The 25,720-nt window shown below is 40.8% G+C and overlaps 1 protein-coding gene across 7 annotated transcripts in view; it reads left to right on the forward strand.

Moving 5' to 3' along the window:
- The first annotated feature begins 5,806 nt into the window (after positions 1-5,806).
- Positions 5,807-25,720, forward strand: part of UVRAG (UV radiation resistance associated) — a 295,043-nt gene continuing 275,129 nt past the window's right edge. Inside the window, exon 1 of one of the 7 annotated variants that reach the window (XM_023538911.2) lies at positions 5,807-6,117. In XM_023538911.2, the coding sequence (XP_023394679.2) occupies positions 6,001-6,117 (117 nt within the window). In that variant the 5' untranslated portion in view covers positions 5,807-6,000. Of the gene's footprint in view, positions 6,118-7,472; positions 9,762-11,451; positions 13,858-13,886; positions 17,165-17,184; positions 19,025-25,720 lie in introns of those variants that run through there. The other 6 variants (XM_023538913.2, XM_064288716.1, XM_064288719.1 and 3 more) reach the window with 6 other exon arrangements.

Raw genomic sequence — 25,720 nt, forward strand, 5'->3', positions numbered from 1 at the left:
GGGGAAAAATGGATTGGGATAGGTCTGGCTTTTTGGCCTTACAAAAGGAATGATTTCAATACCCAACATAGTACTACCACCCATTGCAGTCGAGTTGATTCCGACTCATAGCAACCCTACAGGACAGAGTAGAACAGTCTGTGGACTGCCAAAAGAGCAAACAAATTAGTCTTGGGAGAAATACAACCAGAATGCTTCTTCAAAGCCAGGATGGCTAGACTTTGACTCACCTACTTTGGTCATGTCATCAGGAGAGACCAATCGCTAGAAAAGGACGTTATGACAGAATAGAACTGTCCCATAGGGTTTCCAAGGAGCGGCTGGTGAATTTAAACTGCCGATCTTTTGGTTAGCAGCCAAGCTCTTAACCACCATACCACCAGGGCTCCATCAGGGCTCCAGCGTAGTACTAGTTAGCTGTTAAAACACCATCCATCAGGGAACCAACCCCCTGCCATTTACATATCAAACTCTTAATCATCCTTTAAGGTTTTGTGAAACCAGCTCTGACCTTGCCCGTCAACCCAAGCTGGCAACTGGTCACTCTCTGTGCTACTACTTGACTTTGAACCTCATTCTATCATTGCATGTAACCGTGTATTGCATTTAGCGACTTTATAATTCATGCTCCCCAAACTTGGGTACGTATTTCTCTGGGGGATACATCCCAAACCAAAACCCACTGCCATCAAGTTGATTCTGACTCATAGTGGCCTTATAGGACAGGGGAGAATGTGCCACAGGGTTTCCAAGGCTGTAATCTTTACAGAAGTGGATTGTACATCTTTCCCTCATGAAATGGCTGGTGAGTTCGAACCATTGACCTTTCAGTTAGCAGCCAAGCACTGTAACCCCCGAGCAACCAGAGCTCCTTTGGACTAAATAGGACATACAATAGTAACACTTATTGAATATTTACTATGCCAAAGGCACTGTGCCAAATACTTTACATGCTTTATCTTGAATATATTTCAGTTTTCCCCCAGGCCCCTGGGGCTGGGAGTTGCCTCTCTCCTAGTGCTTGTGGCAAGTGGGTGGAGAAGTCTGAGAAAGGATGTTTATCCCAGGTCTGAATTTTCAGCTTGGTGCACCATTGGACCTTAGTATAGACTTGTGGAAAGAATGACTCTCTGCTAGAATGTTCTTTCCTCCTTCCCTGCCAGGTGAACTCTTATTGATCCTGTAATACTCAGCTTTTGTTGTTGTGAGTGGGTGCTGTTGAGTCGGTTCCAGCTCAAAGCGACCCCATGTACAACAGAAAGAAACACTGCCTAGTCCTGTGCCAACCTCACAATCATTGCTATGTTTAAGCCCAGTGTTGCAGCCACTGTGTCAACCCATCGCATCAAGGGTCTTTGTGGTGTGATGGATCACTTTTATATGGCCTTTCTTACCATGGTCTTGTAACTCCCACCAAATGACCGGGTGAGACTATGCAAATGAGGTGCTTGCGGCTCACCAAGGGGACAGAATAGCTAGCTAATAATGCAAATAAGGTTCATGGCGCCTTTCTGGGGGTAGGACCATGCAAATAAGGTGTATGGAACCCCCTAACAAGGGGATTGGTCAGGTTTGCCATCCCTCTAAGGCTTAAAATGAGCCATCCCAGAGGTGGCCAGGGGTGACCTCACTACATCCAAGAAGAAGAGATGGGAGCGGAGTGCATCCTTTGGACCCAGGGTGCCTGTGCTGTGGAGCTCCTAGACCCAGAAGACAGTGCAAGATGGCCAGAAGCAGCAGCAGGCACAGCAGAGACTTAGCAGCAGCAGAACCAGGAGATCAGCAGGAGATGCTGCGGTGGGCTTCCTGGTCCACAGAATGAGAAAGCTGGATGCCTTTGGGCAGAAACCATGCTGGCAGAGTGGGGTGCCTCCGGACACTTGGCAAGCTTGGCTCACTGACCCATGAAGTGAGAGAGCTGAGTGCCTTCAGGCATGAGGCTTACTGGTGGAGTAGAGTGCCTCTAGGCACATACTGGTGAAGCTAAAGAACTTTGTAACACTTGCCTGAGCAAGGCATAGGTCAGGCCAGCCCAAGAGGGCTGAGGGGCCAAGGGCCAAGAGGCCAAGGGCCAGAGAGAGGCCTGCCTGTGGGCACAGCCAAGAAGCTGTCCTGACTGAAGAACTGTATCCTGAGTCATTCCTGATCCTGAATTGTCATCAGTTACTTACCTAATAAACCCCATAGTTGTAAGTATGGTCTCTGAGTTCTGTGCGGCCATTGCAACAAATTATTGAACCTAACAGAGAAGTACAGAGTGCCGTGGAAGGATGACTGGTGTCAGAACTGGTAAAAAGGTTGGAAAGGGAAGGGAGGTTTGTCTGCCCTCTCCTTCATAGGAATCAGCTTTGGACTGATGGTGATTGTGTTCCTCCCTTCCCCTCATGAAGTTGGAGGAGATCAGATGCCCCCACTATGCCATTTTTACAGTCTTCCTCTTTTGGGCTGACTCTCTGCTTTACCAAGCATGATGTCCTTCTCCAGGGACTGGTCCCTCCTGATAACATGTCCAAAGTATGTGAGATGAAGTCTCGCCTCCTCACTTCTAAGGAGCATTCTGGCTGTACTTCTTCCAAGACAGATTTGATCGTTCTGGCAGTCCATGGTATACTGAATATTCTTTGCCAACACCATAATTCAAATGCATCAATTCTTTTTTGGCTTTTACATCACCTTGACTGTGAAATGTGACTCCTAGCTATGTTCTCTGGCTCACACAGCCCTGGGTTTCCTTCAGACCCATCAGTGAGCACCTCGATAATCACTCTTTACTTACTGATCTCCCTTACAAAGAATTGAGATCTCCTCTAGGGATGGATCTGGGTCTGATTCCTCATCATGTTCCTCACATCTAGCAAAGGGCTTCACACAGAGAAGATCTCCATGAATATTTGCTAAATGAATGAAGTAATAACATTAGCTCGTATTCAGAGCTGATCCCCAAAGGAGGAAGAAGTGATTCTGTGTTCTCTCCCTAGGCTCATTTTCTTAGCCTGTGTAGCAGCTGAATGGTGGCCCCCCAAAAGATACGTCTATGTTCTAATGCCTAGAGCCTGTGAATGTGACTTTGCTTGGAAAAATGGTCTTTGCAGATGTAATGAAGTTAAGGATCTTGACATGAGATCATTCTGGATGGGTCCTAAATCCAATAACAGGAGTCCTTATAAGACACAGAAGAGGAGAAGAAACAGGGAAAGGGGAAAGCAGGGTCCTCTACCAACTTCAAGATCACTGATAGGTCTGAGTTCCTGTTGTGGCTATCGTGTCGATCTGCCTCTTTGAGGGTTTCCCTTGTTTTCACTGACCTTCTACTTCACCAAACATGATCTCTTTTTCTAGTCATTGGTCTTTCCTGCTGATGTGTCCAAAGTAAGCTAGTTGAAGTCCTGCCATCCTTGCTTCTAAGGAACATTCTGATTGTACTTCTTCTAAGGCTGATTTGCTGGTTCTTTTGGCACTCCACAGTATATTGAATCTTCTTCCTCTGTACTACAGTCTGAACACATCAATTCTTTTTCTGTCTTCCTTTTTTACTATCCAGCTTTTGCATTCATATGAAGTGACTGAAAAGCCCATGGCTGGGGTCAGGCGCACCGTAGTCATCAGAGTGACATCTTTGCTTTTTAAAACTTTACAGAGGTTTTTTTGCAGAAGATTTGCCCAGTTTTAATATACGATAGTATATGCTTACCTTTCATTAAAAATATTTTTGAGTGCAACCATTATATGTCAGGTACTGTGCTAGGCACTTTACATATTAAATGGATAATTTATTTCATAAGGATCAGTACAAAGCTGGTTCCTATGAGGTGGAGGTTGAAGTTGTCCCAAATGTCCAACTCTTCCGAATTGCTGTACCACTCCATAATCTCTAACATCAACTACTCCATCTCCCTCAGTCCTCTCCTTCATGTCTTTCGGTTCCACAATTCACTGCAACATCTTACAGAACTCACGAACTGCATCAAGGAAATGGCTCATGTGGTTGTTGAGGCTGCTAAGTCCCAAATCTGTGGGTCAGGCGTAGGCTTCTCCTGTCTCATGTGGCTGCAGGGGCCAACGAACCCAAATCGGCAGGCCAGATGACAGGCTGCTGGCTCACAAGGCTCTGGAAGCTGGCTAATCCTAGAATCAATGGGTCAGACGGCAGGCTGCTGCCTCAAGCTTCAAGAACCAGAGGTCTGATGATGATGCACCAGATGCAGCATCCAGAGTAAGAAAACTTTTTTTGAGAAACTCCCCTTACTTGAGCAAGGTGGTACAAGGATGCAATTTGAGTAAGGCAGTGACTTGAGTCATGCCCTTTAGTAAAGGTGCAACTCAAGATACACTCCACCCTAATCCTCAGGTTTAGGATTTACGACACATACTATGCCACAAAATTGAGGATAATTACATGCAGATTACAAAATGGAGGATGATTACACAATACTGGGAATCATGGCCTAGGCAGATTGTAACCATCGCAGGTTCCGTACACTTTGACTGGTCCCACCCAATCATTGTGTGGGAGTCACAAAGACTATGGCTAGAAGGGCCATATTAAGTAATTCACTGCACCACTATATGTTGACTTACTTCATCCTTACAGAAACTGGGAGGTGGTAGCCAAGATTCCAAAAGCGCCTGATTCTGCCACATTGGTCCAGGTGGTTGAAAATTCAGTTGGGGGGAAAAAAATTCAGATCAATACCCTGCAGAATGACTCACTATGTTTTATTATAGAAGCAATTGCTATAGGAGCTATCATGACGATCAAGGAGGTCTTCAGTGAAGAGGTGGCATTTAAGCTGGGCCTTCACTTCGCAAGACATTTCATGATTATTTTCTGTTCCAGAAATCAGACTCGGTTGTTTTGCTCCAGGAACTCACAGTATATATTTGTGTGTGTGCCTATGAAAAAAAAACAAAGCAATGCAATGCAATCAAGCACAAGGGTTGAGAAAGCTTAAAGGAAGGATTTCTGACTGAAGGTCTCAGAGAGGACAAGAAAAGGCTTTCGGAGGAAGGGATCCTACAGAGTTGAGATCTGATGCGTGAATAAGCATTAGCCAGAAAGAGACGAGTAGCAAAGGCTTGGGACAACATAAACAACAAATCCGTAGAGGTGAAACAGTATCTATGCACACATTGCAGCTCAGCGTCCTAGTTAGTTGAGGGCGAGGAGGGGGCGTGGAGTTGTGGGTGGGGTTTTCGTGCAAAAGCTTATGGGACTGCCCGACAGGTCTCAGGTCTCATTGTTTCCGGCCTGGCGGCTCTCGGCTGAACCACAAAGCATTCCGTCTCAATTCCCAAACGGTGACGGAAAAACCTCGGGAACACCTCGGGAACAGCCTGCTCAGGCGCCAGTCAGGTCTCCGCCCTCCATCGGAGGCCTGTGACCATGGCAACTAGGTTAGGGCGGAAGCGGCTCAGAAGACTGACTCTCACTAATCAGGTGACTCGCCTGCCTCCTGCACGTGACACCGGGGCCCCGGCTCGCTTTCTACCTAATCAGACCCTGCCCCTCTTCCCTTTACCGACAATTGACGGCGACCTAGAGCAATGGCCCTTACGGCTCCAGCGGGAGACCCCGCCCCTCAGTAATGAGAGAACCAATTAGACTGGGAGCAGGAGAAGCAACGCCCCAGGTTTCACCCCCGGTTTGACAGACGCAGTTTAGGCCGTCCTCTGCTCCCTCCGCCCCCAGCCCCGTCGGCCGGCGATGGACAGGCCTTCTGCCCAATAGCACGTCCCCTTGGTGTCGTTGGGGCCCGCCTCCGCAAGAGCCGAACCAATGAGTAAGCCGGGTCTCGGCCGGGCTGGTGGGGGTTGCACTGCGGTAACATGGCTCTTCCTTAGCCAGCGGCGGCGGCGGGGCTGGCCGGTGGTGGGGTAGAGCGGTCCTGCCCTTCGGCTGGCGGGTCTCTAGGCTGCAGAAGCTCGGCGGGTCGTGCTGAGGAGGTGGCGGCGGATGCCGGAGGGGCGCCGGCTCCGCCGCTTGGCGGCTCCTGGGTCGAGATGAGCGGCTCGGCGTCGGTCGGGGGCCCGGCTCCCCCGGCACCCCTGGGCCCGGCAGCCGCGCTGCCTCCCGGCTCTGCCGCGCGGGCTTTGCATGTGGAGCTGCCGTCCCAGCAGGTAACCCCGCGGGCTCGCGGCTCTCGGGAGGGACCGGGAGGAGACCCTGTTGGCACCGGTCTGATCCTGTGCAACCCGGGAGAGCCTGAGAAGGGACCGAGAACTCAGAGGACTGAGAAAGCCTGACAGGAGGTCCTGTGAGGGGAGGGGATTCAGTGATGGGAGATCTGTCCTCTGGGAGATCCCCGTGAAAAAAAATCCCGTTACAGGAGACGGGCTTGGTAAAGAGAACCGGGAGAGACCCTGTGAAACTCCCTGGGGGCCCCAGCCTGGGTCAGCCTCTCGCTTTGGAGAGCTGGGGATTCCCTTGCGCAGACCCCTTATTGCTCCTGGGAAGGGACCCGGGGAAGCCCTTCTGTCCCCTGGGAGATGGGGAAAGAGCTTTTCCTTTCTGTCGCCATCGCTCATACCGTCGCCCCCGCCCTTAGGGAGAAAGTAGCTGGCACACTTGACTACGGGAGAGTAGTGAGGAGACTGTAGGTTTTTACATTTACTCTTAATTTTCCCTTACTTTTTTTTTTATGCAGTACTCTCCTCAGCCACTAAGAGAAATGTATTTGGGACTTTGAGGTTTTCTTCTTAATTCCCAGACCCCCAAGGAACACATCTTAACAATTTCGGGAAATCTTTTCTACTTCACGTCCCCAAATGAAAATCTGTGGAAAGAGGATTTGATGTATATATTCATGTCTTCCCCCCTGTCTTTTAGCACAGGACTTTAAGGGCTTCTTGGAGCCACATCATAGGCGGGTAATAAAGAGCGAGCACGGAGTTTGGGAATCTGATAAAATCCTCTGTATCTCTCACACATATATGAAGAGTGCCCTCCATCCATCCCCAGGAGGAGACTTTGCAGGAATATTAGTATTACAGAGGCTTAAAGAAAGTACCTTTCACCCTCTGCTTCTTTTTTCCAAGAAGACCTAAGAAAAGTTGTTACTTATTGAGAGTTCCCTTGTCTGATTTATGCAAAGTGTTCAACAGGCATTAGCCCTTTCAATCCATACAACTCTATGAGATAGCTATTTGTATTATCCCCATTTTGTAGTTGAGAAAACAGGCTCACAGATGTAAAATCACTTGTCCCAAGCCTTAGTTAAGTGTTGGAGCTGGGTTTCAGAATCTGACTCTTCAGCCCATGCACGTGGTTGTTTTGCCTGAGACTTGAGCAACCTTTACTACCTTCACACAGGACGAAGAACGTTCCTTCAAACCTGCCTTCCTCCTTTAAATCCTGGCCTCTGGAACTTAGGGAAGGATTCACAAAGAGGAAAACAGTGATGGGGGAAGGGGATGGGTGAGAAATAGGATGGATTTGAATACAGGAAAGTGGCGGGGGCGGGGGGGAGAGGAAGGAAGAGAAGAGTTGGAGATAACAGCCCCAGTAGTGACTGTTGAGTTGCCGTTGTCACGTGCTGTAGAGTCAATTTTCAACTCATAGTTGATCTCATACGACAGAGTAGAACTGCCCCGTAGGGTTTTCTTGGCTGTAATCTTTTTGGGAGCAGATCCCCAGGTCTTTTTCTTGGTGCCACTGGGTAAGTTTGAACTGTCAACCTTTGGTTAGCAGCCGAGCGCTTAACCATTGTGCCACCAGGTCTCTTGACCATTGAGTAGGGTGACTGAATTGTTTGCAGAAGCAAGGCTTTTTGTGTTATTTGGGTGGCAGAAGAGGATGTAAAAGACTGGAATAGCAGGTGTCCTGGCTTTGTGGTGTCTCTGGGAAGGAACTTCGTGGAGAATATTAGGAGCTGGAGGATAGTGAGGTTTAGATTGTATTGTGAGGTGCTGGGAGAAGGTAAAAGTGTGGCTGGTGAAACTCATCTCCAGAATGGGCATTAATGTGAATTTCCCTGTATGTGGGGAGGTGGGTTGTGAGTGTGGATCCTCGGGGAGGCACTGGGAGAAATCTTAAGGAGTTGAGGGCCAAAGAGTTTAGTTTGGAGGGGCTTTTAGAAAATGTGGAATTTGAAAAGGGAAAGCATCATTTATTTCATAGAGCTTGTTCTCTGAAAACAATTTACACTTTAACATTGGGGGATATAATCCAAATAAACTGTCCATGGAATAAATTCCACTGCATTTGTTAGTGTTTGTCAAATTTTTGGATTATTGCCGAGGGATATATAGTGGTTTAAGTGTACGGCTGAATGCTGTATCAGTGCTGAGTGTGGTATTTATAGCTTTCTGGGGGTGTCATCCTTGAATTCTTGGAAGGCAGCCCATGTAACAAAACACTTTTACTTTTGCAGTTGACATTAATTTAACTTTCTGGGTCAAAATGCTCAAGTTTTTAGCATATAAATATATAACATTTAAAAAAGTTAACTTTTTTGTAGAAGTGTTTTCTGTATATAGTAAAGCGCACAGATCATTAGTGTACAGCTTGAATAATTGTCACAAAGTGAACATACTTATGGAACTAGTACCCAGATTAAGAAATACAGAATTCTTAGCATCCCAGAAGTCCCCATTATGTCCCCTTCCAGCTCTACCTCTCCTTTCTCTCCAAAGGTAACCACATTTCTAACACAAGAGATCAGTTTTTGCCTGTTCTTGAAATTTATATATGTGGAATCATGCCAGGTGTATATTTTTGTGTCTGATTTCTTTTGCTTAACATTCTGAGAGTCATAGTTTGTGTGTGTGTGTATAAAGTTTTTTTGTTTTAGCACCAATTCATTGTCCTTTTCTGCCTATGGCTTTTGTTAGATTTCAAAGGTTTAGTTAGATTGGAAAACCAATGAGTTAACTTTCTTTTAAATAACACTTTGAAAGTGTGTCATTTCAGTAGTTAGTTGGCAAGATGTCAATATTTCTAAACAAACCAACCCTGTTGATTCAGGATTTCTAGGATAAAGCTGATCATCTAAGGCATAGACTCGGTGGTCCCTCAGCCTGCTTTTACCGAGGCTTTCTCAACCTCAGCACTATTGACATTTTAAACTGGATAATACTTTGGGAGAGGAGGCCCTGTGCTGAGTATTGCAAGATGTTAAGCTGAATCCTTGCCTTCTACCCACTAGATTCCAGCAGCAGCTCTACCCTCTCCAGTCCTGACAGCGAGAGATGTGTCTAGACTTTGTCAAATGTCCCTGAGGGAGCAAAATTGCCTTGGTTTAGAATCCCTGTTCTAAGATACATTTTCATTTTAGGATAGAGAGCATCCCTGCTATTATCCACTCATTTATTCCAAATGAGTGGTCCTATTGATTCTAAAAGTGGCTGCAGTGTTTAAGATACTAATTTAACATAAAAACATATAGCATATTAATTCCAAAAGTATTGGGGTCCCCCCCCAGCTGTCTTCAGAAAAAAGCCTTATTTTTGTTTATGTTCATACAAAACAAACTTATTTTGTGTTCAAAAAAAGCTCACAAAATTATGTATAAGACCTAACTAGTTTTTGTCTTATTTTAGTCAGCTCATTAAAAAAAGAAAAAAAAAGTTAAGATTGCATAATTGCTGAACCTTTTACATGTGTGGGAGCCCTGCTGGCACAGTAGTTAAAAGCTTGGCTTCTAACCAAAAGGTTGGCAGTTCGAATCCACCAGTCACTCCTTGGAAACCCTATGGAGCAGTTCTGTTGTGTCCTGTAGGGTCCCTATGAGTGAGAATCGACTCGACGGCAAGGGGTTACGTGTGTGAGTACTAACTGTAGTCCATTTCAGCTATTGGACTGTGTCAGATGGGACTACTGCTTAATTTTTGCCTTCTTTTTTTTTCTGTATGATCTTAATTTAACTGTACTTTAAGCATGAGCTAATTACTAACACATTTTGAAAACTATTTTTGCTTCTTAATTTTTGGTCGAAGTTTGTAACTAACTAGGAATATAAGCTCATCTGAAGAATAATTTCCTTCACACTCAGATATTAGGTAGTCTTGAAAAAAAATTTGTTTTTTCTGGTAGAGGCATTTAATATGTCCTTAAAAGCTTAATTGAGAGCATTTCTTTCCTCCTCAAAAGCTTCTCAATTGGGTATAACCTAACTACATTTCTCAAATGCTCAGAGCTTTGGGAGGCTTTTCGGTGATTGTTCAGTTACCCTTTTGGGGGGTCACAGATTCCTACAGGAATTCAGTAAAAGCTCTGGACTTTTTCCTTAGAAAATGCACTTAAATGCGTATATGTACACAATTTTTCATGCAGATTTCGTTCTCCTGAAATATAAATGGAAAACCCCAGGTTAATAGTTTTCTTTTGTTTTATTTAGTTGCCATCAAGTCGATTCCGACTCATGGCGACCCCATGTTTGCAGAGTACAGCTGCTCCATAAGGTTGTCAAGGCTGTGACCTTTTGGAAACAGATTGCCAGACCTGTCTCCTGAGGTGCCTCGGGGTGGGTTTCAACCACCCACCTTTTGGCTAGTAGTCTAGCGCTTAACAGTTGCTGCTCTCAGGGACTCCTAACCCGGTTTAGTCCCTCCCTTTAAAAATAACGTCTGCAATTTTTAAAAAAATTTCTTGGACAGCAGGTATATATACAGGTACCACATTTTACATGGTAATGCTCACTTATGTTTATTTAACTAGTCCCATATTGATGGACTTTTTGGACTATTTCCAGTTTTCCCCTATTACATTGTTGCAATAAAACCCGTATACAAGTATCTTTGTACCCTTGTGTTAATATTTCTGTAGGATAAATTTTGAACAGCGGATCATTCAAAGGATCCTTTTTTTTTTAAATTTAAAAGATATTGCCAAAGTGTTTCCCAAAAAGGACGTGCCTATTTACACTCCTACTGCAAATTATAACAGGGTCTGTTATATTCTTTTTCAAGGTTTTTTTAAATTTGCATTTGTTTAAATATTACTTATATTTTAGTAGCTGCGTTTAGTGTATACCAGACACTATTCGAAGTACATGATCTCATTTATCCTTACACAACCCTACAAGTTTGAATATTTTCACATAGGTTTATTTAATATTTTTATTTCTTGTATTGTGAATTGCTTGTTTGTGTCCTTGGTATTAACTTTCTGATTGTTTGCTCATGTTTTTCATTGATTTAAGAGCATTCTTTCTTGTCCTTTTTTTTGGAGGGAGGTGGGCTATATTAGGGCTACTAGCCTTTGTTTTCTTTGATTTTTTTCTTTTTATAGATTTTTTGGAATAGTTTTAGATTTGCAGGAAAATTGACAAAGTACAGAATGTTCCCATCTACCACATACTCAGTTTCTCTTCTTTTTAGCATACTCCATTAGTACGGGACACTTGTTGTAATTAATGAACCAATACTGATACATTTTTATTCACTGAAGTCCGTAGTTTATTTAGATTTCTTGAGTTTTTTTTTTTTTTTTTTTAAATTGTCCTTTAGGTGAAAGTTTACAGTACAAATCAGCTTCTTGTACAAAAATTTATACAGATTTCTTTAGTTGTTACCTAATGTCCTTTTTCTGTTTCAGGATTCCACCCAGGATACCACATTACATTTAGTTGTTATGTCTCCTTAGGCTCCTCTGAGCTGTGACAGTTTTTCAAACTTTGTTTTTTTATGACCTTGACAGTTTTGAGTACTGGTCAGATATTTTGTAGGATGCCCCTGTATTGAAATTTGATGTTTTACCTCATTCATAGATTGGGGTCATGGGTTTTTGGGGAGGAAGACCACAGAGGTAAAGTGTCATTTTCGTCACATCAAGTGTACATACTATATTAACACGATTTAGCACTATTGATGTTAACCTCTATCACCTGCTGAGATAGCGTTTGTCAGGTTTCTCCGCTGTAAAGTTATTCTTCCCTCTCACACCTGCCCAACTCTTACTCTTTGGAAGGAAGTCACTGTGTGCAGCCCACACTTAAGTGGTAGGGATTTATGCTCCCCCTCCTGGAGAGTGGATTGTCTCCATAAATTATTTGGAATTCTTCTGCATGGGAGATTTATATTAGTAACACTTCCTTTTACAGATGAGAAATCTAAGGCCTAGGTAACGTTCTCAGGGTCACTCACACAGTATCAACACAGGGACTGCAAGGGCCTTTGATTCCCAGTTGCCGTAGGCACCCACTCTTTGTACTTTTTTATTTCCCACAGTGCCTGCATCTAGCCCTGTACAGATTATATAGTAGAAGCTCTGTATATTTTTTATTTTTTGATTTTATTTGCATATGGGGCTTTTCTTTGAAGAATATACAACTTAAAGGAGGAAGTGGGATTGAAACACATACAAGAAAAAAAATGATTAAAGCTCAAAAGTAGAAATAAAGCTTAATGATATTAAGCCATACATATATATATATATATGTATATATGGGAACACATATATATGTGCATGTGTGTGTATATAAAATATATATATACACACACATTTGTGTTTATTTAGGTACTTTATATAATCTAATCATATTTCCATTGTTTTTAAAATATGTTTTGCTGGTAAGACCACTGAAGGCAGAGAGAAAGCTCTATTTTATTGGGAACATATGTGTCGTGTAGCCCAGTACCCTGTCATGTACATTTATTCATTCAGCAAATATTTACTGAACCCTTTCATTGTGACTCAAAGAAAAAATAAATACTTGTGTATCTATAAAAGAAAATGATGGCAATTCTTGAGCTGTTTCAGCTCTTGTGAACACAACTATATGAGAAAGCTTTGCAAACTCAAAGGAAGCACCAGCATCCCCAAATCAGCGTTTTTATGGGACAAAATGCTATCGATAAGACCTTTTCTGTCATTTCTTTTTTTCCTGTGAAAATGTTTAGTTTTTCCTTTGAAAGGAAAAGCTGTGTTCTTATTTAGTGTTTACTTGAAACTTTCTGTACACAGTCACCATTCTCAACGTCGCGGCAGAAAATTCGGAAGTGAAACAGACTGGAAATAGAGCAAGAGCAGAATTGAAACTGATAAGTTGGGCCTGAAGTGTGTGGAAAGTGAAAAAATTAGATTTTCATAATTTCCAAACGCGTATTTTTGATAATCTGTGCATTTTTACTTGTCGGATATATTGCAACTGGAGAGAAAAAAGAAATATTTGTCATTTTTAATGTACTGAGTGGGTGTGTTGAGAGCTTGTTGCTTAAACTTATCTCTGTGCTTTCATCTTTATCCCTACAGCACTGGGGAATTTCAGGCTAGAATTAAAATTGGGGGAAAGGCGGAATTTTAAACTTCTCTTTACCGGCCGAGCACTCATACTGTCCCCCTTGGTGCTGCTCCCCCCCCCCACCCCCGCTTTTTTATGGTGTGAATTAGAGGGAAATTTTGGAATGTCCCTCTGGAGTTTAAGTGATTAGTCTTCCTGTTTTCTTCCTGGGTACTTACCATGCCTATCATTTTTTGAATATTGTACTTAAGAACTGCAAGATTTTCTCTCTCTTTGATTTTCTGAAACAGTATCCATCTGGTGATGTGGGTTTTTTGATGGTGGGAATTTTATTCCGTGTTGTATTTGGTGCTAATTGCTATAGACACTATTCAGCAGTAATGTCATGAGGTATTTCACTTACTTATTCTTTGCAAACACTGTTGTAAAGCCTGTTTATTGGTTAGAGGCTGAGACAGATAATGCTCAAGTTGACCATTAGGGCCCTGCGTTGAGGAGTCTCAATTTGTTTGTTAGTCCACTGAAATATCTGTCATTTTTTTTTCCCCCACCATGGTTTTTAGAATGATATAGAAGTAAAAGTGGAAATCAGACTTTTACTGATTCTGTGTTCCCAGGAAAAACTTGGTGATCTTCAATATGGCCATACTATGTGTGACTGAGGCTTTAACCTTGAACTGTAAGTAATTTCTGTGTGTGAATGCGTCCATGTTAGCCTACGTTAAAAGTTAATTTTAAGTCCAGAAGTAAGAAGAAACTGAGTCAGCCATGTATTTATTCAGCAGATATTTATAAAGTACCTTCTTCTCTGACCTGTTAGGCACAGGAATTGAAACTATAGTCTTGTTTCTGCTAACCTACTTACGCCTTTCAGAGGATATGAATTACTTCCTTACACAATTCCAGTCATGCTTTTCATGAGAGCTAATCTAAGAAAACTAAACTTTTTTTCATACCCAGTGCCGTCGATACAAAATGAAAATAGCCTTATTTAGAATTATGAAAAAACCATGTTCTTCAACCTTCTCTATCTTAATGACTAGAAGAATGTCGTAGAGAAAGTTGGCACAGCTTTTATGCAGTAAAATGGTAATATCTAGGTGTTTATAAGAGGCACCAACATGAACGAAGCTTTCTAATTTTCTGAAAATAGATCACAAAGCAAGGCAGCCTGTAGACTATGGGGCGCTCATTACAGGTGTAGGGTATTTTACTGGCCTGTGCTTATTACAGGATAGAGTTGCTCAGGCGTGGTTTCATGATTTGACTTAATGGGCTTTATTCTACGTGGAAGTGTTTAATGTTAACATCAGAATAAAGAGCAGCTGTCTAGGTGTTCTGGAGTGAGTGGTTGACCGTTGATAATTCGTGCATTTTTATCAAAAGACATAAGTCTGATTATTAGGCGAGAAACACTGTAGAACTGTAGAATTTCTTAATTGCAGATTAGCTGCATTTTTTTTTTATATTATACTTATTCCAACTCAACTATTTTAATACTATAAGGACCAGTGTAACTGACTTTCTCAACTATGACCTATTTTGTTTGGTTTCATAAAGTTCATTTCAGTAACTCCTCATTTGTTCAACATTCCACAAATATGAGTGCTTGTGAATGCCAGGGATTGTCTCGGTACTGGAGACAAAACAGCAATTAAGGTACAGCCCCTGACCTCATGGACTTTACTTTCTAGTGGGTGAGATAGACCAGGGGTTAGCAAACTTTTTCCATAAAGGGTCAAAACCAAACCCATTGCTGTTGAGTCGATTCAGACTCGTTGCAACCCTGTAGGACAGAGTAGAACTGCCCCACAGGGTTTCCAAGCTGTCAGTCTTTACAGAAGCAGGCTGCCACATCTTTCTCCCTCAGAGCGCTGATGGATTCCAGCCACTGACTTTTGGTTAGCAGTTGAGCGCTTTAACGACTGTGCCATGAGTGCTCCTCTGTAAAGGGCCGGATGGTAAATGTTTCCGGTTCTGTAGGCCCTATGGTCTGTCGCCACGACTCAGCTCTGCCATTGCTGTGCAAAAGCAGCCCTAGACGATATGTAAATGATGAGTGTGGCAGTATTCCAATAATATTTTATTTATGGACACTGAAATTTGAATTTCATACAATTTTCACGTGCTGTGAAATATTATTTTTCTTTTTTATCAACCATTTAAACATGCAAAACCATTTTTTGCTTGCAGGCTGTATGAAAATAGGCAGTGGGGCTATCTTTGGCCCACAGGCTGTAGTTTGGTGACCTCTAGTAGACTGTAAACAAGAAACAAATAATATAAATCAAGTAGTGATGAGTGCTGTGAAAAAAAAAGTTCAGTTATATAGATCAGATGTTGTTCCAAGAAATTCTGATTTCTGAGGCTGGTTAATAGGTATTATTTGGCTGCAGAGACCTCTTGAAAAAGTTGGGAAAACCCCAGGTTAGATAAAATGAAACAAATTTTCTGTATTTCTGCAGGCCAGCCCAGCCTTTTACATGCATTGCTGGGGTGGGGATAAGGATTGGGATTAGGACTGGGTGTTAATATGAAGTAATTTCCCACATATATTAGTCTAGAATTCTTTTTTCCATGGAGCACCTCATAGGAGTAGCTTTTCATAGGTCCCTCTTTGGGAAGCAGGAAGCAGCCATAACCAACCAACCATAAAGCAAGCAAAAAGGCTTGTGTGCTTTGAAAATGCCAGGAAATCCTGTAAAATATATGTACTTAACTCACAAGATGTCTCCCAGGCTTTTACTCAGAGCCTTCTTATTCCTTAATTTTGGAAATTATTCCAACAAATTTAGTTATCAGGTTTTTCAAGTCCCAGCAGATGAGAAGCAAATAACTAGAAGGAGACAGGAAAGGGGTCTACAGGCAGACATGCTGACACTTCTGATAACTAAGTAGTAAGAGGCAGAAGCATTTTCAAAAGCAGCTAGAGTTTCTTACAGAGGGGCAACTAAGCTTTTTTAACTCAGTAGTTCCTGAGGGCATCATCATGTGATATAGTGCAGCTACTCGTTATTGTTCGCCATTATTACTTTGAAATGTCAAGAAAAGGTTAAATTATCACTATCCTGTTTGATGAGGTAGCAAAATATATGGCACATTTTAGAAAAGTTATGTCAAAAATAAAGATAAAATGATACTTAGAAATACACTTAAGATCCCTTAAAAAACTGAAAATTTAATGAGTTGGTATTAAACTCCTGCTGTGTCCCAGATACTGCACTACACACACTCTGGTGTACTTCTTGCTTCAACTTCTATTATTGTTGGAATACCAAAATATCTTTGAGTACAGTTTTACAGTTTCTTAAAAGCAAATAGTTATTTCTTGAATATGGTGTGGTAGAAAGATTTGTTGTCAGGTTGGTTCTGGTAGCTAGGGTAACTTTGGGAAGATCACTTTTTGATTTTCTTCAGGTTCTTGTACTGCGAGAAGATTGTGTCTCTGTGTACATTTTAACCTCTTTGTGCCTGCCTTTCCTCAGCTGTCAGATGCCTTACTTTTGTCCCCAATTTTTTCATTCTACAAATACTGTGCTCCAGCCTATTATATAGTCTTATTCATTCAACAATTTATTTTTCTCTACCACGTATACCACAGGATATGGATTCTAGAGCCTGACTGCTTAGCTTCAAACCCTGGCCCCCACCATTTCTTAGCTGCGCTATCAGGAAGTAACTTAACCTCCCTATGCCTAAGGGAAACTCAGGTAAAATAGCTATAATAATGGTAGCGACCTTGTAGGGTTGTTGAGAGGAGTAGATGAGTCATAAATTGCTTACGAAGGTGCTTGGCACGTAGTAAATGCTCAAGAAATGTTAGCTGTTGGTTCTGTTACTACTACTACTACTGCCACTGTTCCTACTGTTGTTACTATCTTCCAGACACTGAAGATACAGGATAAATAAGGCACAATCCTTGCCCTGGAGGAATTCACAATCTAATGGTTAGGGCAAATATATCAGCAAACCATTTTAGTGTTAAGGTAAGAGTTGTCTTGAACGAAATACTGAGGTAGGGAAAAGGTGAAAAGGGATTCTAACAGAGGGACTAGCTTGAGCAAAAAGGTAAGGAGGCATAAAAGGGAATGGCAGGCTGTTAAGCGTGGCCAGAGCTTAAGGAGTTTGAGTGGTGTGGTGGAAACAAATGAGTTGGAGAGGTAGTAGTTTGGAATTAGGTTATAAAGGGCCTTGTATGCCATGGATTTGAACATTATCTTGCATGGAGAGGGGAGGACAGTCTTTGTGTGTGTGTGTATTTTAACTTTTTGTTTGGAAATGATTTTAAGCTTATGGGAAAACTGTAAAATAAAAATAGCATAAGAACACATATATACCCTTTGCCCAGATTTGTCTGTTGTTTACATTTTATTCCATTTGCTTTACCGTTTTGCATGCTCTTTCTGTGTGTATAAATTTACAGATACATATTTTTTTGTGTGCTGACCCTTTGGAGTTAAGTTATATACATCATTACCTTTTATCCCTAAAGACTTAACAGTGTTTTTCCTAGTATAGGGATATCCTCTGTTATAACAATAGTATAGCTATCAAGTAAATTTAACACTGATATAAAACTTTAATCTGTGGTTCATATTCCAGTTTTGTCAGTTGATCCCATAACATCCTTTACAGAGATTTTTTTCCTTCTAGTTCAGGATCCAAGCTGGTCAGGTATTGCATTTAGTTGTCTTTTCTTTAATGTAGAACATTTTCCACAGGTTTTCTTCATATTTTATTTTATTTTTATGCCATGTCAATGTTCTAATACAGATTCCCCCATCTTTTTTTAATTGTTATTGAAAATATACACAGCAGACCATACACCAATTCAAAGATTTCTACCCATACAATTCAGTACATTGATTACGATACATTCTCCAAGTTGGGCAACCATTATTACCCTTCTTTTCGTAATTGTTCCTCCCCCCTTAACATAAACTCACTGACCCCTAAGCTTACAGTTGATCTTTCCAGGTGATGTTGTCAGTTTGATCCCATATAGATATTTCTTTAAAAGAGCACAGCGCTCAAGGCAGACATTCTTTACTAATTAAACCAAAAACCCATTGCTGTGGAGTCTATTTCGACTCATGGCGACTCTATAGGACAGAGTAGAACTGCACCACAGAGTTGCCAAAGACACTGCCGATCTTTTTGGTTAGCAGCCATAGCGCTTAACCACTGTACCACCAGGGTTTCCTCTTTACTAATTAAGCTAGCCTATTGTTTGGTTTAAAGGAGACTTCAGGGAATATTTTGATTTAAGGTTTAGAGATTATCTCTTAGGGCAGTAGTTTTGGGGGTTCAGCCAACCTCAGTGGCTCCAGAAAGTGTGGATTTCATGAGAATTTGAAATTCTGTTGCACATTTTTCTTCCCCCGCTTTAAAAACAAAACAAAACAAAACTTCATTTTGTGTTTGATGTTTCCTCATGATTAGGTTCAGATTATGCATTTGCAGTTGGAATATTGTGTGGGTCATGATGTTTGCTTCACGGGTATCTATCTGGAGGTACATGATGTCCATCTGCCTCTTACTGGTGATGCTAGTTTTGATCACCCAATCAGCTCTTGCTTGTTTTCCCCTTAAAACTAATAAACAGTCTGTAGGGAGACTTTAAGACTATGCACATATCTTGTTCCTACCTCCATAGATTTATCATTCATTGATTCGTGCCTGATCCAGTCTTGGCTATGATGGCTGTAAAAGGATGACTTTCCATCTCTGAACACCCTCTCCACATTTACCCTTGGCATTTGACTGTAAGCAAGAGTGAGAGGACAGTCTTGAGAAGAGACTGGTGGAGAGGAGAACGATTAAGAGGCTTCTGAAGAAGTTTCCGAGTAAGCGAAGATGGAGCTCGAAACTGTGAAGCAGTGGTTTTTGTGTATTTATTCATTTATTACTCAGTCATTCTGTCAACGAAGACTTACTGAATATCTCTGTGAGCAGCACAATAGCCACTAAGTATAAAAACACATAGTTTTGGTTCTTAAGGAGCTCATAGTGAGGAGACAGACGGGCAAAGAAATGTGATAAAATATAAGCCTTTTTTATAGAACTATGAATAAAATACAGTTTTAAATGTTAACATGTATCTGACTATACTGAGCTATGTGGCACAGGGAAATATCTAATTTATCTATGGTTTATTCATTGATTCATCCAGCAACCATTTGTTAAGCACCTAATTTTGTGCCAGACTTGTGCTAAGTGCTGTAGGTATAACCCAGTAAAGCCCAGTGCCCTCGAGCCGATTCCGACTCATAGCGACCCTATAGGACGGAGTAGAACTGCCCCATTGATTTTCTAATGAGCGCCTGGCGGATTCGAACTGCCGACCCTTTGGTTAGCAGCCGTAGCACTTAAAGAGGAGGGCATTTCAGTTAAAGAACGGAGTGTGAGCTACAAATTCTGATTATGCCAAACACTGTTTTTGTAGTGTGATTTAAATTTAGCAGGGATGTGTTTGAGTCCCAGCTCTACTATTTCCTTTAGGAATGTGTTTAACTTCTCTAAACTGCAGATATCTCAGCTGTAAAATGCAGCTAATAGTTTCTACCTCACAGAGTTGTAATGAGGAGTAAATGAAGTAACTGCTTGCAAAGTGCTTAGAACACGGTGCTGGCAACTGTGGAACGAAACTTGGTTTCTGTCTTTGATTTTTTCAGGTCGGTTTGACCGAACTTCTCAATTTGTATTTGCAAACCTCCAGCATGTTCCCTGATGCTGTAGCGCACAGGCTCCCTGCTGTGGGTGGCTCATTCGGTCTCTGTTCAGTTATTCCTCCCGGGGCTGAGCATCTGTAAAAACCTTCCTGTATTATTTGCTTGGAAAAGTGTCAAAACCTCTTGGTGCATAAATGAAAATGGAAATGGAGCAGGGAGCAGGGCTTCTACTTCTCTTATATTTATGTAGGACAGGTATTCAGAAGTATTGAGACTTCTGTTTTATTGGTAGTATCTGCCCTGAGGGATACTCAAGAAGTGTTGAAATACTTTGGTTTGTTATGGTACCCTGGTACAGTGTATAAAAAAAAACCCTAAACCTGTTGCCATTGAGTCAATTCTGACTCATAGCGACCCTATAAGACAGAGTAGAACTGCCCCATAGGGTTTCCAAGGAATGCCTGGTGGATTTGAACTGCCAACCTTTTGGTTAGCAGCCATAGCTCTTAACCACTGCACCACCAGGGTTTCTTGTATAGTGTATAAGAGAGAATTATAAAGATATGAAAATGTTCTGTGGATGGCGAGGGCTTATTGGGACAGGAGATGGTACTGGAAAGGTAGGTTTAGGGTCTTTGGATTTATTTAGCAAAGCTTATAGTGGGAGGACATGTTAGATAAAGACAGCCTGCATTTGTTCTGGGGCAAAGAGAAGGAAATAATGGGAAAGAAATAACGGAAGTCAAGAAATGAAGGCTCTAGGTCAGAATTGCCAAGTTGTAATTTGCTAGTCTTGGTAGGTATCATATGTAGATTTTGCCTGACATCAGTATGGTAACTTTTAATGGTTTTTAATGGCTTACGGTTTCTTAAAAAAATTATATAGTTTGCTAATGGGAAGTGAACTCTTGTTTGCATAAGAGGAAGTTGATACAAGGAAAGAAAAGGAAGCTGATTTTTTGTAGTACGAGCAGCAGTAGTCTACTCGAGGGCATTGAATGAAGGGTGTGGAAAAGAAGAAACATGGTGGAGATATTGTGAAGAAAAATGGATGGTCTGGATAGCTGATTAGAAATGAGAGTAGAATCACGGGCATCTGAAAGGCAAAGATGTCTCAAAGGTTTTGAAACAAGGTGTCAGGAAGCAAATACATGATGTATACGGATATACATACACAACTCAGGAGGCCGGGTCTGGGTCAAATCTGAATTCTGCTCTTTATTAACAGTGTGAATATGGGTAAGTGCTTTTACTTAGGGTCTCAATTTTATTATCTGGAAAATGAGTAAGATGGGTTAGATCAGTGTTTTTTTTTTTTTTTTTTTTTAACTTAAATGTATATAGGAATCACCTGAGGATCTTGTTAAACTGCTGATTCTGATTGAGTAGGTCTGTGGTAGTATCTGAGATTCTGCATTTCCCCCAAGTTCCCGTGTGCTGCTGCTAGCAAAGACTTAGATGACCTTCAGGGTCCTTTCCAGTTTTATAATTCTATTTATCGATTGTTTCTCTTTCGGAGAGCTATTCTTGTGAATTTATCACATCTGTATTCTAAATCTGTCCCTTCACTTCAAATTAGAAATGCCTAAATCAATTCATCATCTTCCACCAATGACCATATCCCTCTCTTGACATCCCTACCTCTGTTAATGCCCTATATTTATAAATTGCAATTTTTTAGAGAGCTTTTTTTTAAATCTATTATTTCATTTGATCCTTGCCCGAGGTAGACAGTCAGGAAATATCTCCATATTATGGAATGGGAAACAGGCTCAGAAAGAGTAGGGCTCTAGGGTAGAACTACCCTGCAACTCAGGATTATCAACTCTAGTTTGAGTTCTCACCATGATGTCACACTGCATATGGTAATGGCTTCCCCAGATACCTGTGCTTAAAGGTTAGTTGCCATCTGTCACTTTTTTTTTAACGTAAATTTTATAGAAAAAATAGATAATATATTCATATAGTTCACAATTCAAGGGGTTTATAAAAGGATACACTGAAAAGTCTTCATGCTGCTATGTATTCCCTCCCCTGAGGGGGGCCAATGTTATCGGTTATATTTTATGCATTTCCAATAATTATGTACTTATATTCTTTTTTTCCTACGAAACAGAAGTGATAACATGCGAAACACACTGACTGTATAAACTGATTTGTACTTAAAACAAAAAAGTATAGTTATGCTCCACATTTCTTCCATTGGGGCAATGTCTGACTGCGTATACCTCTGTGGTCCAACCCCTGTAAAGCCTATTATATTAAAAATCCGAGGTACACACAATGGTTTGTAATTAAAAAATGAGTACTACTTCGTGACATGCGTCATAACATTTCTATTATGTTAAAGATGTTTTAGTGTATCTGGAAGTGTTTCTTAAGTGTTTTTTGTGCATATAAAGGTACACTATATACTATATACTAAGACAAACATTTGCCTAACTGATGTTAGATACAAACCATACCTAACTTTCCGACTTAATACAAAATTGACATGAAGACAGATATAGGAACGTAACATGTTTGTAATGCGGGGACTGCCTGTGTGCTCGTACAACATCCAAATCACGTAATATTCTATTTCATAGAACGTATCGTGGATGTTAAGTGACACGTGATCGTATACAGTAGGGATTGTTCCACGTCATTGCTCAGAGAGCTGCCATGTTATTCTTTATGGCCAGATAATATTCCACTGTGGGATAGTTCATAACTTAGCTAGTCCCCTATTTGTGGACATTTAAGTTATTTCCAGTTTTTTGCTAATATAAACAATACTGAGTCGGAATCGACTCGACGGCAGTGGGTTTGGGTATTACCTACGTTATACTACATTTCTGCAAGTATGTTTTTAGCACACACGCAGAAGTGAAATTGCTGGGTCAAACAATATATGCATTTGTTATTTTCATAGGTATTACCAGATCGCCATCTGTAGTGGCTGTACCAGTTATGCTCCTGTCAGCCAAGTGCCTGTTTTACTATTGCCTTGTCTTGGAATATGTTATTAGACATTTTGGTCTTTGCCTATTTTAGGATAGTTTTAATTTGCATTTCTCTTATGACTGAGGTTGGGGATCTTTTCATGTTTAATATTTTTTGCTGCTTTTCTATTGGGTTATTGGACTTTTTCTTATTGATTTTTAGGAATGCTTTATGTTTTAGTGACGTTGTCCTTGTTATATGAATTAAACTTTTTTCTTTAGGTTGTTTTTAACTTTGACTTTGCATGTGGTAGTTTTTGCCATTTGTAATTTTACTACATTTTATGTAGCAAATTTTTTATAGCTTCTGAGCTTTGTGCCATTCTTAGACATTTGAGGTTATAAAATAATTCTTCATGGTTTCTTTTGGTACTTTTATGGTTCAAACATATTTACATTTAATGTGTAAGCTGTCTGAAATTTGATATGCAGTATAGGCTATGTTTCCTACATATATGTATTTATATATATGTGTGTGTATTATGTATATATATATTTTTTTGTGGTTACCCTATTGCCTTGACACCTTTATCGATTAGACCTTATTCCCCTAGGCGTCACCTTTGACTCCCTCTTCTCTTTATCCTCAAACACATCCATTATCTGATCAGTTACCCTGTTAAGCCCATTCTTTCTTTAGGCTCCTGTGTTGTCTTAGTCTTTATTTCTGTTCCTATTGTTATCACTTTAAAGCATTTTTTAAACATGGAGATTATATATATATATATAAAATGTAACAAAAAACCCATTGCCATCAAGTTGTTTCTGACTCATAGTGACCCTATGAAGACAGAGTAGAACTACCCTATAGGCTTTACAAGGAGCAGTTAGTGGATTCGAACTGCTGACGTTTTGGTTAGCTGCCAAGGTCTTAACCACTGTACCACCAGGTCTCCTTTATATATATATGTATATGTATGTACTTAGAGGATTAAGCAAGTTTATTAGGCAGTGGCCTTCTCTCTTGTCATAATCTTATATGATTTATAATAAATATAAATATAGAAATTATATGTATGTATTTATATTATATTTATTTATATAGAAAAACATAGTATCTCTATCTATCTGTCTGTCTATCTATCTATCCTGTGTCTAGAGAGAAATATAATGAACTCCCAGGTACCTCTTACCCAGCTTTGATAACTGTCCCCTCATGGCAGATCTTGTTTTATCTATATGACTGCCTATTTGGGCTTCCCCACCAGAAAAGATATTATTCTTAACACTTGGACCACTGACTGAGCTATCTATGACTTCCTGTTTTTATCCTGTCTAGAGCATATACCCTAAAACAGTCTAAGATATGTGAGTCTAAAGGATTTACCGTAGTTCAGAAGCACCGCTAAGACTTTATCCTAGTTTCAGTTCTTAGTTCAGTTCTTGGATTTGAAGTGCTCTGTTTGCTCCCACCACCTGGTAGGTGGACTTCAGAATCCAGTAAGGGTTCCAGGCCACTCAGAGAGCCATTGCAAGACCTAGGTCACACTAAGACCTTCTTGACTGGGTTAATTCACTAGAGATTTATTCATTCAATCAAAAAATGTTCAGTACCTATTTGCTAGGTTCTCCTCTAAATGCTAGGAATGCAGCTATAAATAAAATTAAGTCTCTTTTCTCATAGGACTTGTATTCTAGTTGGGGGAAGATAGACAATATCTGGAGCCGTCTATTTTCCCATGTTAAAAAAAAAAAACCCATTGCCATCGAGTCAATTCTGACTCATAGAAACCCTATAGGACAGAATAGGATGCCCCATAGAATTTCCAAGGACCACCTGGTGGATTCAGAGTGCTGACCTTTTGATTAGCAGATGTAACTCTTAACCACTACACTGGGGTTTCCTTTCTCATGTTAAAATAAGTTGTAAAGATAACACAGAGTTCCAGTAGATCCTTTGAGGCTTTGCCGCCTTAGGGGATTAAGCAAATTTATTAGACAGTGGCCTTCTCTCTCAAATAATCTTAATCTCTAGATTGTAAGAAAGGTTTGGGTTTGTATGTGGGTGGAAAAAAAAAAAACTGCACTCTTTTGGTTGACTGCACTCGTGACTCAAGATGGACTTACCTTGGTAGAAGGGGCTGTCAGCCTGGAGAGCTCTAAGCATATTTTAAAACTGGGCACTTGGCTTTTATTTTTAAATCTCTGAAAATAATTATCTGACACCAGGAGCTAACTTTTGGAGATGAAGCTGATGTGCCCAGACTTCTGCATTGTCTTTATTTTCTCTTTTTGATGTGAGGTGATTTAGTTATCCCTTAAGCTTATCTTGTATTTTTGTTGATTTCCACTGTTTTGTGTTTCTATGCAGCTTTGTGTTTCCAACACTTGTAACTCTAAATAAGTCAAGATTCCTAGCAGGAGAAATATTGGGAAAGGGACCTGATTAGGAAATAGAGATTGGTTGGCTGCCATTGAAGTGAAAGTTTGATTTAAGCTCACAACACCTGGGTTATTGGCTGAATGGTATGACCAATGAGTTACTGCCTTTATTTTTTGGCTTTGGACTCTTCCTGGTTGTACAGATGTTCTGGCATCCAGATGGAGCTGGCAACAGGGATGGTTGTATGTAATAACTGCTGATTTTCTGTTGATACGAGATGGACTTTGCATTTCTACGAGCATCCTTTCGGAGAAAAAAGCAAATTACTCTTTAGTTTATGTTAGCAATTACTAATGCTGTTCTACATCTATATAGCACTTACATACCATTTATGCTTTCAAAAAATATTTTATTTGATCAGAACAACCTTGTACAAGAGATAGGGCAGGCATAATTCCTGTTTGATAGAGGGGATGATGAGGCATAAAGAAGAAACTAGGTTAAGATTACTGGCTCAACAAATGAATGGCTGGCACAAATTACTGTATTTTATTTTTGAATCGT

Source organism: Loxodonta africana, chromosome 7 (genome assembly GCF_030014295.1).
Source record: "Loxodonta africana isolate mLoxAfr1 chromosome 7, mLoxAfr1.hap2, whole genome shotgun sequence".
NCBI classification, from domain to species: domain Eukaryota; kingdom Metazoa; phylum Chordata; class Mammalia; order Proboscidea; family Elephantidae; genus Loxodonta; species Loxodonta africana.